Consider the following 13471-nt stretch of genomic DNA (forward strand, 5'->3'; position numbering starts at 1 on the left):
CCCGTGCCAAGCAGGGCAGCGAGCCACGTCCCCGAGCCAAACCCCGGCCCGGCGGCCACCGAGGGCTCGACCGCCCGGAGCCTCCCAAACCACAGAGCCCAACCCCATCCAGCGACCCCCCCGCCCCACCGGGGACCCCCCTCCGCCACCGCCGCCTTTCTCCCGTCTCGCTGCCCCACCGGCCGGGTTTGGGGGGTCCGAGGGACGCCACGCCAGCCCTGCGGTGGCTCTGATGTCGGCGCCATCCCAAATCGTCGTCTCCTATCGAACCCCGCTCGCTCCGTAACGGGCGAGGAATGTGGGGCCCCCCGCCGCAGCTCCCCCCGCCGCCTTTATTTAATATCCTGAGAAAATTAAAATAACTCTTGCGGCCGCTAAGGAAAACACGGGCATAAACACGAGAAAAGCGGGAGCCCCGGGAGAGCGGCTGGGGGCGAGCCAAGGGGGGGCACGCGGCGGCACCCGGGGGACACGGCGGCAACGGACACGGGCACCCGCGAGAGCGGACACCGGGGGAGGCGGCACCGGCGGCACCGGAGCGCAGGACACCGGGATGCCGCGGGAGCGCAAGAGGGCGTGCGGGACCGGGGGTGCCCGCAGGACAGCGGGGTGCGGGACACGGGGGTGCCCGCAGGACACGGGGGTGCCCCGGGGGTGCCCGCAGGACACGGGGGTGCCCCGGGGGTGCCCCGGGGGTGCCCCGGGGGTCCCGGTCCCGGTCCCGGTCCCGGTCCCGGTGCAGCCCGGCCCGGACACCACGTGACCCATCGGCCGCACACGCCCCTCACCCCGCCCCTCAAGGGAGGCTCCGCCCCTCTTAAAGGGGCAACGATAGCAGAAAGTGGCCCTCATTTTAATCAGTCCTCGTTACAACCGGAGGGCCGCTAAGTCACCGGCGGAGCGCGTCTGTGCAGGGAACGCTGACATTCGCTCTCCGCCGCGGAGGAAAACCGGGGAGCGTGGCGTTGTCCCTCAGTGAGGGCTCCGCGCGTGTCTGACGCGAGCCGCGGCCCTTTTAATTCCCCCCCCACGCGCGGCCGCAGCCGCGAGGGCGGCGCGCGGCGGCGATTGGCGCGAACGGGGAGCGGGAAGCGGTGAGGGCGGCCAAGATGGCGGCGCCGGGGGCGGGGGGCGGCTGAGGGGAGAGACCGGGGGCGGCGGGGCGGTGAGGGGTGAGGGGACCCGGGGGGCCCGGGGGCTGTGAGCGGCGGAGAGAGCGGCCGAACGCTCTCTCCGGCCTGCAGCCGGCGCATCCCGGCGGCAGCGGAGGTTTCAGCGGCTCGCCCTCAGCCCCGGCGCCGCCAGCCATGTGTTCCCTGGGGTTGTTCCCGCCGCCGCCGCCCCCTGGGGATGTCACCCTGTACGAGCTCAACAACGCCCTGGTCTGCGGCCGCCTCAGCGAGCAGCTCCCGCTGCCCTTCCAGAGCCAGGTGAGCCCCATAAGAGCCAGGTGAGCCCCCCCCAGAGCCAGGTGAGCCCCCAGAGCCAGGTGAGCCCCATAAGAGCCAGGTGACACCCCCCCAGAGCCAGGTGAGCCCCATAAGAGCCAGGTGACACCCCCCCAGAGCCAGGTGAGCCCCATAAGAGCCAGGTGACACCCCCCCAGAGCCAGGTGAGCCCCCCCAGAGCCAGGTGAGCCCCCAGAGCCAGGTGAGCCCCCCCAGAGCCAGGTGAGCCCCCCCAGAGCCAGGTGAGCCCCATAAGAGCCAGGTGAGCCCCCCCAGCCAGGTGAGCCCCCCCAGAGCCAGGTGAGCCCCCAGAGCCAGGTGACACCCCCCCAGAGCCAGGTGAACCCCCAGAGCCAGGTGAGCCCCCCCAGAGCCAGGTGAGCCCCCCAGAGCCAGGTGAGCCCCCCCAGCCAGGTGAGCCCCATAAGAGCCAGGTGACCCCATAAGAGCCAGGTGAGCCCCATAAGAGCCAGGTGAGCCCCCCAGAGCCAGGTGAGCCCCCAGAGCCAGGTGAGCCCCATAAGAGCCAGGTGAGCCCCCCCAGGCCAGGTGAGCCCCCCCAGAGCCAGGTGAGCCCCCCCCCCCAGAGCCAGGTGAGACCCCCCAGAGCCAGGTGAGCCCCCCCCCCCAGAGCCAGGTGAGCCCCCCCAGAGCCAGGTGAGCCCCCAGAGCCAGGTGAGCCCCCCCAGAGCCAGGTGAGCCCCCAGAGCCAGGTGAGAACCCCCCCAGAGCCAGGTGAGCCCCCAGAGCCAGGTGAGCCCCCCCGGCCAGGGGGGCTCAGGGGAGTTGAGGGGAGCTCAGGGGGGCTGAGGGAGTTCAGGGGTCTCGGGGGGGTTCAGGGGTCTCAGGAGGGTTCAGGGGTCCCGGGGGGTCTCAGGGATCTCGGGGGGTCTCAGGGGGGTTCAGGGGTCTCAGGGGGGTTCAGGGGTCTCGGGGGGTCTCAGGGGGGTTCAGGGGTCCCGGGGGGTCTCAGGGGGGTCTCAGGGGTCCCGGGGGGTCTCAGGGATCTCGGGGGGCTGTGCGTGCTGCAGGTTCCCGAGCTGCCCGTGCTGAGCCTGCCCAAGGAGCCCCTCAAGGCTCACGGCCGCCTGGAGCCCAGCGCCCGCCCGCCCTTCATCCACCACCGCGAGTCCCTGTGGAAGCGCTGCCTCAGCGCCTGGTGAGATCCCGCTGTCCCCACAGAGCAGACGTGTCCCCACAGAGCCAAACCTGTCCCCACGCAGCCAGACGTGTCCCCACGCAGCCAGACGTGTCCCCACAGAGCCAAATGTGTCCCCACAGAGCCAAACCTGTCCCCACGCAGCCAGATGTGTCCCCACGCAGCCAAACGTGTCCCCACAGAGCCAAACCTGTCCCCATGCAGCCAGACGTGTCCCCACAGAGCCAAACCTGTCCCCACGCAGCCAGATGTGTCCCCACGCAGCCAAACCTGTCCCCACAGAGCCAAACCTGTCCCCACGCAGCCAGATGTGTCCCCACGCAGCCAAACCTGTCCCCACAGAGCCAAACCTGTCCCCGGAGCGGGCAGGGAGGGCGGTGACCCCCAAACCTGTCCCTGGAGCGGGCGGTGACCCCCAAACCTGTCCCCGGAGCGGGCAGGGAGGGCGGTGACCCCCAAACCTGTCCCCGGAGCGGGCGGTGACCCCCAAACCTGTCCCCGGAGCGGGCAGGGAGGGCGGTGACCCCGAAACCTGTCCCTGGAGCGGGCAGGGTGGGCGGTGACCCCCAAACCTGTCCCTGGAGCGGGCAGGGTGGGCGGTGACCCCCAAACCTGTCCCTGGAGCAGGCAGGGTGGGCGGTGACCCCCAAACCTGCCCCGGAGCGGGCAGGGAGGGCGGTGACCCCCAAACCTGTCCCCAGAACAGGCGGTGACCCCCAAACCTGTCCCCGGAGCGGGCGGTGACCCCCAAACCTGTCCCTGGAGCGGGCAGGGAGGGTGGTGACCCCCAAACCTGTCCCTGGAGCGGGCGGTGACCCCCAAACCTGTCCCCAGAGTGGGCAGGGCAGGCGGTGACCCCCAAACCTGTCCCCGGAGCGGGCAGGGCGGGCAGTGACCGTGACCGCGCTCTCGCCGCAGGCGCGACGCCGGGCTCTGCGGGCTGCTCCGGGAGCTGGCGGGTGCCGAGGAGGAGGGTGAGTCTGGCTGCCCAGAGCTCCGGGTGCCGCTGGGATACTCTGGCTGGGCCCTGCTGTCCCTGCCCGTGCCCCCGAGCGGGGCAGAGATGCTGAGGTCCTTTGCCCACCAGGGCTGCGGTGGCTGCGGACGGGCTCGGGCCACGCGCTGGCCGTGTGCCGCTGGCTGTCCTCGCTGCACGGATCCCTGTTCCCGCACCTGTCCGTGAGTCATTCCTGATCCCACTGCGCGGCAGCCACGGCAAGGGGAGCAGCGATTTGGGGTGGTCCCTTCCCCATGAAACCCCCCCGAAATGCTCCTCCTGGGGATGCCCAGCTCCAGACACTGCTCCTTCCTCCACTGGCAGAAAATGGACACTGGGAAGGCGTTTGGGCAGCAAAGTGCTCCGAGAGGGGCCCGAACGCAGCTGGGGGACAGGGAGAAGGGGCTGCAAACTGGGGGTCCTTGCTGCCAGCTCAGTGTTCTCCTCTCCCTGCAGCTGACCAGCGAGGACATGATCGCAGCCTTCTCCCAGGCCGTGGACTGGTGAGTCCTGGGTGTCCCAAAATCACCGTGCCGGGGTCTGGGACCCCCCCAGTGGGCATACAAGGACAGGAGGGCCCCGTTCGGGTGGGGTCAGCCATCAGAGGCAAATATTGCCCCACTGACTCTGGCTGCCCTGGTAGGAGAGAGAGCAGGGTTAAAGCAGATCAGAGCCTGGAAAATTCCTTCCAATTCCAACCCCAGGCTTTGGTTACCAGCTCCTCAGCAGAGCCCTGTGAATAATTCCCAGAAACAGGGAATTTGTCAAAGAAAATGGTCCCGTTGAGCAGCAGAAAGGAAGTTTTATTTCTCTGAGGACTCTGGGAGGGGTCTTTGCCAGCCCAGGGGGTGCTGGCGGGGTCTCACCCTGCCCCGTGCCCCCTCCAGGGCCAGCTGCACCATCCGGGCCTTCGCCTGGCACCCCCACACCAACAAATTCGCTGTGGCTCTTCTGGACGATTCCATCCGCGTCTACAACTCCAGCAGGTGGGGCTTTGTCCCGGGATTGGGGCAGCTCAGGGTGGGCACTGCCCTGGGCCTGCTGCTCGTGGGCTCCTTGCCCACCTGGGCTCCCGTTCAGCCCGCCCTGCTCCTTCCTCGCTCTCCCCCGAGCCTCAAGAGCTTTGCCTGTCCTTTCCCTGCCAGCTCCGTATCTCTGGGGACATCCTGGGGGTCACGCAGCCCCGGGGGTGGTGACAGAGCCGGGGGGACACGGGCTGAGTGTCCTCTGTCCCCCAGGTCTCCCTGCTCCCCCAGGGAATGCCAGTCCCTGCTCAGGAGAAGACTCAGCCGGCTGCTCCTGCAGCCCCCCCAGGTGTCCCCAGGCTGGGACTTCTGGCCAGCCAGGGCCCTGTCCGGACCGGGGACACCTCGGCTCAGTCACACCAGGTGTGCCCCGGCTCGCTCCGGTGTCACCTGGCTGGAATTCCCGTCCCCTCCCCGGGAAGCGCGGGCAGGGCACCCCCTCCCCGCCCTGCTGTCCCCGCTCTGGGTCAGGGCTGGCAGGGGACGCCCGGCCCGGGCGTCACCCGTCCCCTCCCCGGCAGTGCCACCGTGCCCTCGCTGAAGCACCGCCTGCAGAGGAACGTGGCCGCCATGGCCTGGAAGCCGCTCTGCGCCTCCATCCTGGCCGTGGCCTGCCAGAGCTGCGTGCTCGTGTGGCACCTGGACCCCACCTCCCTCTCCACGAGGTGACAGCTCCCGCCGTCCCTTCCCGCCCGCGGGGCAGCAGCGCCATCCTGCCAAGCCCAAATCCCGCCGCCTTCTCCCTGTCCTCGCGCAGGCCCTCGTCGGGCTGTGCCCAGGTGCTGTCCTGCCCCGGGCACGGCCCTGTCACCAGCCTGGCCTGGGCGCCCAGCGGCGAGCGGCTGCTCTCGGCGTCACCGGTGGACACGGCCATGCTGGTGAGGACCCTGCTGGGGACACCCCCGGGGCCACCAAGGGACACTCGGGCTGGGCGCAGGCAGCGTTGCTGCAGAGGCAGCTCTGGGATTTCACCTGAAGTCTTCGCTCTGGGTTCCCTCATCCCGGTGTCACCGTCATCCTCCGTGTCCCCTCCAGGTGTGGGACGTGTCCACCGAGACCTGTGTCCAGCTGCAGTGGTTTGGGGGTGGCGGTGTCACCTACGTGGCCTGGTCCCCTGATGGCAGCAAGGTGCTGGCAGCCACCCCCTCGGCCGTGTTCCGGTGAGCTCTTCATCCCCATCCTCATCCTCACTCCAGAACATTGGATCTGGATCCCAAATGTCCTCCCTGCTCCTGTTCCTGTTGTGGGATTGGGGTTGGATGTGGTGGATTCCCAGAGCAGCAGGACTGGGGCAGATTTCCAGGAATTCTGCCCCTAAACTCCATCTCCTGCAGGGTGTGGGAAGCCCAGATGTGGACCTGCGAGCGCTGGCCCACCATCAGGGGACGCTGCCAGGTAGGATGGGACATTCCCCTCCCAGGAATCATTTGGGCTGGAAAAGCCTTCTGGGACCACTCAGGCCAACCCCTGGCAGTGCCAAGGCCACCACTGACCCGTGTCCCCAAGTGCCACATCCACAGGGCTTTGAAATCCCTCCAGGGACGGGGACTTCACCCCTGCCTTGGGCAGCCAGCCCAGGAAAATGTGGGAATTTTCCTTAATTGTGGGAAATTTTCCCAATGTCCAACCTGAGCCTCTCCTGGCACAGCCTGAGGCCGTGTCCTCTTGTCCCTTTGCTGTCCCCTCCTGTCAGGGACTTGTGGAGTGAAAAGTCCCCGCTGAGCCTCCTTTTCTCCAGTTTGAGACACTCCAGACAGGGTGACACTGTCCCAAAGGCAGGGTGACATGGGTGACTGTCCCCCAGAGAGGGTGACACGGGTGACTCTGTCCCCCAGACAGGGTGACACGGGTGACATTGTCCCCCAGACAGGGTGACATTGTCCCCCAGACAGGGTGACACGGGTGACTCTGTCCCCCAGACAGGGTGCTGGAGCCCCGATGGCAGCCGCCTGCTCTTCACCGTGCTGGGCGAGTCCGTCATCTACTCCTTGTCCTTCTCCGAGTACCGGGGTGAGTTTGTCCCACCTGGAGCTTCCCAAGGGCTGGCAGAGGGTCCTCAAATGACCCCACAGCTTTGGGGTGAGGAGCTGGGACACACAGGGGGTGTTCTGGGGTCTCCAAGCACGGAATCTCTGGGATTCAGGTTTTCCCATCCTTCACGTTGCTCCTCACTCTCAGTCACAGCTGTGAGGTCTTGAAGGGATTTCAGGGAGACTCCAGTGAGTCCAGAGCCAGCTTGGGGGTCCTGGAGCTTGCTATCCCTTGTCCTCCATCCATCCTGGGACACAAGCACAGCTGCTGTGGGAAAGGAATGAATTAATGTTCACTGGGAAACCCAGTGGGATTGATGGGGTGGGGAATTCTCTCATTTCAGGGGAGATGCAGGGGCAGGTGGGAGGCTCCAAGACAGCCTCGATCGTGGCAGATCTATCCGAGACCACCTTCGAGACCCTCTACGGGGAGGAGAGGTGGGTCTGGCAGGGCACAGGGGGGTCCCTGCCCCTCCTGGCAGCCACCCCTCGCTGCTGGGGACACCCAGGGGGGCTCTGCCCCCCAAGTTTGGGCACTTGTGCTGTTGCAGGATCGGAGGAGAGGTTCATTCCATGGTGTGGGACCCCACCGGGGAGAGGCTGGCGGTGATCATCAGAGGTCAGTCCTGCCCCAGGTTTGGCCTGGGAATCCTGCTGCCTGCAGGGAAGAGGGACACGGGGGACAAGGGAGAGAGCATTTGTGTCCCCCTGCAGGACACCCCGAGTCCGTGGGCAGCCAGCCGGCCGTCGCCGTGTTCCGCACCCGCAACAGCCCCGTCTTCGAGCTCCTGCCCTGGTGCGTGGGGGCTCGGGGGGGTTGGGTTTGTTAGAGAGGTTTTGGGGGGGGTTTGGGTTCATTGGGTTGGGTTTGGGCTCATTGCAGGGGGTTTTGGGTGGGTTTGGGTTCATTGGGTTGGGTTTGGGCTCATTGCAGGGGGTTTTGGGTGGGTTTGGGTTCATTGGGATGGGTTTGGATTCATTGGGATGGGTTTGGATTCATTGAGTTGGGTTTGGGCTCATTGCAGGAAGTTTTGGGCAGGTTTGGGTTGACTGCAGCAGGTTTGGGATAGGTTTGGGTTCCCTGAGTCCCATTAACTCCCAGGATGTGATGGGGAATCACTGCCCTGGTGCTCCTCCTCCAGTCCCTGATGCTGCTTCACCCTGAAATGTGCTTTGGCCACATTGAGCCCTCCCCACCTCACCCCCTTGGCTTTGGCTTGTCCTTTCCCAGTGCATCCCCTCAGACCCCAGACACCCCCAGTTCCCTGGGAACGTGCTGTTTTCCCCAAAAACCCCCAATTCCCTGGGAATGTGCCGTTTCCCAGGCCATAAACCTGGCTGTTCCCCCACCCCACAGCGGCTTTGTGCGGGGCGAGCGTGGTGCCTGGCCCCAGCTCATCTCCTTCCACCCCTGCTTCCCTCAGGGCGCCCTCCTGACCGTGGTGAGTCCCTCCCCGGGGCATTCCCTGTCCCAGGGAACCCTGGTGGCACTGGGAAGGGGGCTGGGATCAGGGTGAGCGAGGGGGGCTCCAAGGAGAGGAGGTTTAACCTCCCCAAAACCGGGACACGGCGCTTGCCGACAAGGCCGGGGTGACGAGGCGCTGCCAGGCCACGGGCTGGACTCCATCCCAGAGGGTTTTTTCCCCATTTCTGTGCTCTTTGGACACTCAGCCCTGCCCCACCCTGTCCCCTGCAGTGCTGGTCCTCGGGGAGGATCTCCCACATCCCCTTCTTCTTCGTCAGCGCCCTGGAGCCGCGCGGCAGCCCCCGCCGCAGCCCCGCGCCCGTGCTGGGCAGCGTCCGGGAGCAGCCGCTCTTCTCCGAGCTCTGAGCAGCACCCCAGGGCCTCCTCTCCCTCCAGGAGCCCCCCACGCCTGCCCAGGGTCTGGCACTGCTGATCCTGCCCCCATTAAAGGTGGATTTTCCTTCCCTCTCGTCTTCTTTCCTCAGCCCAATGGGACTGGAAGATTTTCTGGGGGTGAACTGGGGAAGTCCTGTGGGTCTGGAGGGCTTCTGGGGGCTCCAGAGTTGGTTTTTCGGGTCAGGAGCTTGGAGTGAACTCACAGAACATGGGCCAGGTTGGGCCCATGGGCCAGAGCTGCTCTTTTGGGATCAAAGAGCCCTGTTTTGGGGAAAGGGGATGGCTGAAGGGGTTTTGGGGGGTTTCTGGCCACACACAACCCCCAAGCTTTGTTTGGAGAGTGAACAAAAGTGAACCAAAAGCCCCAAAGTGAACCAAACCCTCTGTGGGTCCCCAAACCCCAGCCCTGGACCCCCAGGGTGCTCATGCTGCCCCAGCTGACCCCTCAGCCCTGCAGGATGGGGGCAGCAGCTGGGCCCCCCCAGAGGGGGATTAGCACCGTGAAATCCCAGGATTACACAGCCTTAATCCCAGGATTACCCTGCACTGGCAGGAAGGATGGGGAGAGCACAGGGTCCCTGCTCCCCGTACCCCAACACCCCCAGAATCCTCCCCAGAGCAGGGGGGGGACTCCCTCTTCCCCCACCCACGGCATCCAGCCTGTCCCAAGGCTGGGCAGGAGGATCCAGGAGGATCCGGGGGGATCTGGGAGGATCCAGGGGGATCTGGGAGGATCCGGGGGGATCTGGGAGGATCCGGGGGGATCTGGGAGCATCCAGGGCTGACCGGGGCTCCAAACCCACCGCAGCTGCTGAGGAAATCCCGGGGTGGCTTCACCCCTTGGGCCTGCCCAGTTGCTCCCGGTGCTGAGCGGCTCTTCCTCCTCCTCCTCCTCCTCCTCCTCCTCCTCCTCCTCCTCCTCCTCCTCCCGCGGCCGTCCCCGAGTCACAGCAACCCCCCAGTGTCGCATGCAGCCCCCCCTGGACCCCCTCAACAGCAAAGCCACTGGGCCCACACTGGTTTTTACTGGTGCAGGGACAGGGCAGGAACAGGGTCAAACTCCCAGGAAACGGAGCCAAAAGTCTCTGGCTGGGCTGGCACCCGTCCAGCACGGGGGGTGGGTGCTCTGAGACCCCCAGGAGGGGCTGCTCCCCCTCCAGCACAGCAGATCCCTCGGAGAATCCAGGATCCAAGCGGGAATGGTCCCTGCACATCCCTGGGACCCCAAACTGGGTCAGGGGCTCACGTGCTCTCTGTGCCCGCCCCGAGCTCCAGCGCCCTCCGGGCCATCTGCAAGGCCCCCTCCCGGGTCCGGTGCCCCCCGATGAAGCCGCTGGCGTGGACGAAGACGCAGCCGGGGATTCCGGCCAGCTCGGACAGCGCCTCGTCCCGCAGTCCCCGCCAGGCCTCGGGCAAGGGGAGCCTGTGGGGGGACACAGGGCTTGAGAGTGACCCCGAGCCCACGGGGGGCAGCGGCACGGCCAGGGGAGGGGTCTCACCGGCTCTGGAAGCTGTGGGGGGCTGTGGGGACGCTCTGCACCCGCCACTGCCCGCCCCGGTCCGGGAACAGCACGAGCTGCAGCGGCCGGGGCAGGGCCAGCTCCCGCTCCAGCTGGAACACGTGCTCCTTCCAGGGACAGCCACCCTGGGACAGCTCCAGGACCTGCCCGCTGGCGTCCACCTGCGGGGGGACACGCTGGGGACACGGGGGTGACTCCCGAAACCCCCCCGGGCTCCGTGTCCCCGAAAGCTCGGAGTGCCCTCCTGCAGGGATCAGGGGCCGTGCAGGACGTGGGGTTCCAAGGCCCCCCCGGGAGGTTTCTACCGAAGGGATTTGACCTCCCCACACCCCAATTCTGCCCCAGTATTCCAGATTTCCCTCGGGCCAGTTCAGTGTTACCTCGAGGCGCTGCCGGATGGCCTCTTCCACCAGCGCCCGCGCGGGCAGCCAGGCCCGGTGGTAGAAGTCCAGCCGCTCCAGGAACTCGCTGCCCACCAGTTCCATGGCCCTCCTGAAGCCCGCCTGGGGACACGGGGGTCAGCAGCGTCCCTGAGCAGGGTGTCCCCGAGCAGGGCGTCCCTGAGCAGGGCGTCCCTGTCCCCGAGCAGGGTGTCCTCATCCCTGAGCAGGGTGTCCCCGAGCAGGCGTCCCCAAGCCGGGTGTCCCCATCCCCAAGCCGGGTGTCCCCATCTCCAAGCAGGGCATCCCCGAGCAGGTGTCCCCAAGCCGGGTGTCCCCATCCCTGGGCACGGCGTCCCTGTCCCCGAGCAGGGTGTCCTCATCCCTAAGCAGGGTGTCCCCATCCCTGAGCAGGGTGTCCCCGAGCAGGTGTCCCCAAGCCGGGTGTCCCCATCCCCAAGCAGGGCATCCCCGAGCAGGGCGTCCCTGAGCAGGGCGTCCCTGTCCCCGAGCAGGGTGTCCCCATCCCTGAGCAGGGTGTCCCCGAGCAGGCGTCCCCAAGCCGGGTGTCCCCATCCCCAAGCCGGGTGTCCCCATCCCCGAGCAGGGTGTCCCCATCCCCAAGCAGGGCATCCCCGAGCAGGTGTCCCCAAGCCGGGTGTCCCCATCCCCAAGCAGGGCATCCCCGAGCAGGCGTCCCAGGGGCCACAGGGGCTGTCCCCACCTCGGTGTCCTGGTCGGGGTCGTTCCAGCGGGGGTTCAGGTGCCCCACGCGGGCGCTCAGGGTGGTGCTCAGGGCGTAGCGCGGCTCCCCCGCCGCCGGCGCGATCCCGTTGTCCATGGCATCGATCTCCTCCACAAAGTTCTCGTACAGCTGGGGACGGCGAGGGGACAGAGGAGGGGGAGCAGCAGGGACAGAGAGGACAGTGAGGGGACAGCAGAGCAGAGCCTGGCTGGAAGCACACTGGCTCCAGCAGCTGCCACAAACTCTCCCCTTTCTCCACCGAGGACAAGCCCTGGGCAGAACCGCCACCCCGGCAGGGTGACACAGCCCCTGTCACCTTGTCATAGAGCGCTGTGACCACGGGCCCGTCCTCGGGCTGCCCCAGGAGCGCCGCGAGGATCTGCGCCCCGAAGTGACAATAGACGAGCCCGGCGCTGCTCAGCTTCGTGCTCCAGGGCTTGTCCGGCCGCAGGCTCCGCATGGACTCCGCGAAGGACCTGCGGGACCACGCGGTCACCGGGGGCACCCCGGGGACGCCGCTGCACCCAGGCCGGGGGTCTCACCTCTGGTGGTGGTCGTAGCGGTGCCGCCCCGGGTCGTACTCGCCCCCCACGTCCACCACCACGTCACAGCCCGCCAGGCGCTGCGGGTCCCGCGTCCGCACGATCTCCGCGTCCTGCGGGGGACACCGGCCTGAGGGTCCCCAGGGCCGCCGGGGACCCCCCGGGAGCGGCTCCGGGTGACGAGGGACACCGGGAAGGGACACCAGGGAGGGGGTGGGGGAGAGAAGGGACTGGGGACACAAGGCTGACCCCCGGGTGGCACCGGGGACAGAGAAGAGGCCGCTGTGCGGACTCTAGCGTCCCCACATGGGACCGAGAGAGGAGCGACGCGGAGGAAGACCCCAGGACCCGGCACCGCGGGACCCCGAGTCGGGCGCGCTGCCGGTGCCGTACCCGGTAGCGGGGCAGGAGGCGCAGCAGGAAACACGCCAGCGCCTCGTCGCAGTGGAAGGTGCCGTCGTGGGTGCCGATGCGGGCGGCGGGCTCGGGGTGCGGCCGCTTGTGCGCGGTGCCGGTGGCGGGGCCGGTGCCGGTGCCGGTGGCGGCCATGGCCCCGAGCCGGGCGGCGCGCGCCGCCCCGCGCATGGCGGCGCCGAGGCCACGCCCCCACGGGGCCACGCCCCCTCGCCGCCAGCGCTTCCCGCCAAATTTGTCCCGCGCTTGCCCGGGTTCAGCCCCGCCCCACGCGCGGGTGCGCACGCGCGGAGCGAGGAGGGGCGGGAGCGAGGCGCCGGTTCGGTGCGGCGCGCGCCCTCTGGCGGCCGGGACAGGGACAGACACACGGACACCCGGGACAGGGACACGGACACCCGGGACAGGGACACGGACACCCGGGAAAGAGACACGGACACCCGGGACAGGGGCACGGACACCCGGGACAGGGACACGGACACCCGGGACAGAGACACGGACACCCGGGACAGGGGCACGGACACCCGGGACAGGGACACGGACACCCGGGACAGAGACACGGACACCCGGGACAGGGACACGGACACCCGGGACAGAGACACGGACACCCGGGACAGGGGCACGGACACCCGGGACAGAGACACGGACACCCGGGACAAGGACACGGACACCCGGGACAGGGGCACGGACACCCGGGACAGGGACACGGACACCCGGGACAAGGACACGGACACCCGGGACAGGGGCACGGACACCCGGGACAGAGACACGGACACCCGGGACAAGGACACGGACACCCGGGACAGGGACACGGACACCCGGGACAAGGACACGGACACCCGGGACAGAGACACGGACACCCGGGACAGACATACGGGCACCCGGGACAGGGACACACGGACATCCGGGACAGACATACAGGCACCCGGGACAGGGACACACGGACATCCGGGACAGGGACACGGACACCCGGGACAGGGACACGGACACCCGGGACAAGGACACGGACACCCGGGACAGGGACACGGACACCCGGGACAGACATACGGGCACCCGGGACAGGGACACACGGACACCCGGGACAGGGACACGGACACCCGGGACAGGGACACGGACACCCGGGACAAGGACACGGGCACCCGGGACAGGGACACACGGACACCCGGGACAGGGACACACGGACACCCGGGACAGGGACACGGGCACCCGGGACAGGGACACACGGACACCCGGGACAGGGACATGGACACCCGGGACAGGGACACGGACACCCGGGACAGACACACGGACACCCGGGACAAGGACACGGCCCTGCACAGGCCCCGGGGAGTCAGGCGTGGCCAGAGACACAGG

General features: G+C 68.0%; 2 protein-coding genes across 12 annotated transcripts; one reads left to right on the forward strand and one right to left on the reverse strand.

The window, feature by feature from the left end:
* Nucleotides 1–1033: 1033 nt before the first annotated feature.
* Nucleotides 1034–9652, forward strand: AAAS (aladin WD repeat nucleoporin). Of its 8 annotated transcripts, none has more exons than XM_085562879.1 (18): nt 1034–1094; nt 1245–1430; nt 2480–2607; nt 3526–3581; nt 3695–3786; nt 4061–4107; nt 4492–4590; nt 4843–4992; nt 5151–5294; nt 5387–5507; nt 5665–5789; nt 5964–6024; nt 6549–6639; nt 7004–7097; nt 7211–7278; nt 7374–7455; nt 8017–8101; nt 8403–9652. In XM_085562879.1, the coding sequence occupies exons 2-18, from the start codon at nt 1308–1310 to the stop codon at nt 8715–8717; spliced, it is 1881 nt and encodes a 626-aa protein (XP_085419005.1). In that variant the 5' UTR covers nt 1034–1094; nt 1245–1307; the 3' UTR covers nt 8718–9652. The 8 variants fall into 8 exon arrangements, with proteins under 8 accessions (XP_085419005.1, XP_085419006.1, XP_085419009.1 ...); XM_085562880.1 differs by having other exon boundaries at nt 1291–1430; XM_085562883.1 differs by having other exon boundaries at nt 8356–8589.
* On the reverse strand, nt 4387–13061 carry MYG1 (MYG1 exonuclease). 4 transcript variants are annotated; one of them, XM_085562877.1, is made up of 8 exons: nt 12101–12309; nt 11708–11820; nt 11482–11641; nt 11145–11294; nt 10421–10543; nt 10020–10201; nt 9767–9943; nt 4387–6924 (listed from the first exon to the last, which is right to left on the reverse strand). In XM_085562877.1, the coding sequence occupies exons 1-8, from the start codon at nt 12290–12292 to the stop codon at nt 6885–6887; spliced, it is 1137 nt and encodes a 378-aa protein (XP_085419003.1). In that variant the 5' UTR covers nt 12293–12309; the 3' UTR covers nt 4387–6884. The 4 variants fall into 4 exon arrangements, 3 of the variants coding, with proteins under 3 accessions (XP_085419003.1, XP_085419002.1, XP_077644700.2); XM_085562876.1 differs by having other exon boundaries at nt 4387–6927; XM_077788574.2 differs by lacking the exon at nt 4387–6924 and having other exon boundaries at nt 9527–9943.
* Between the last annotated feature and the right edge of the window lie 410 nt (nt 13062–13471).

This window comes from Lonchura striata, chromosome 29 (genome assembly GCF_050655825.1).
Source record: "Lonchura striata isolate lonStrDom1 chromosome 29, ASM5065582v1, whole genome shotgun sequence".
In the NCBI taxonomy this organism is placed as follows: domain Eukaryota; kingdom Metazoa; phylum Chordata; class Aves; order Passeriformes; family Estrildidae; genus Lonchura; species Lonchura striata.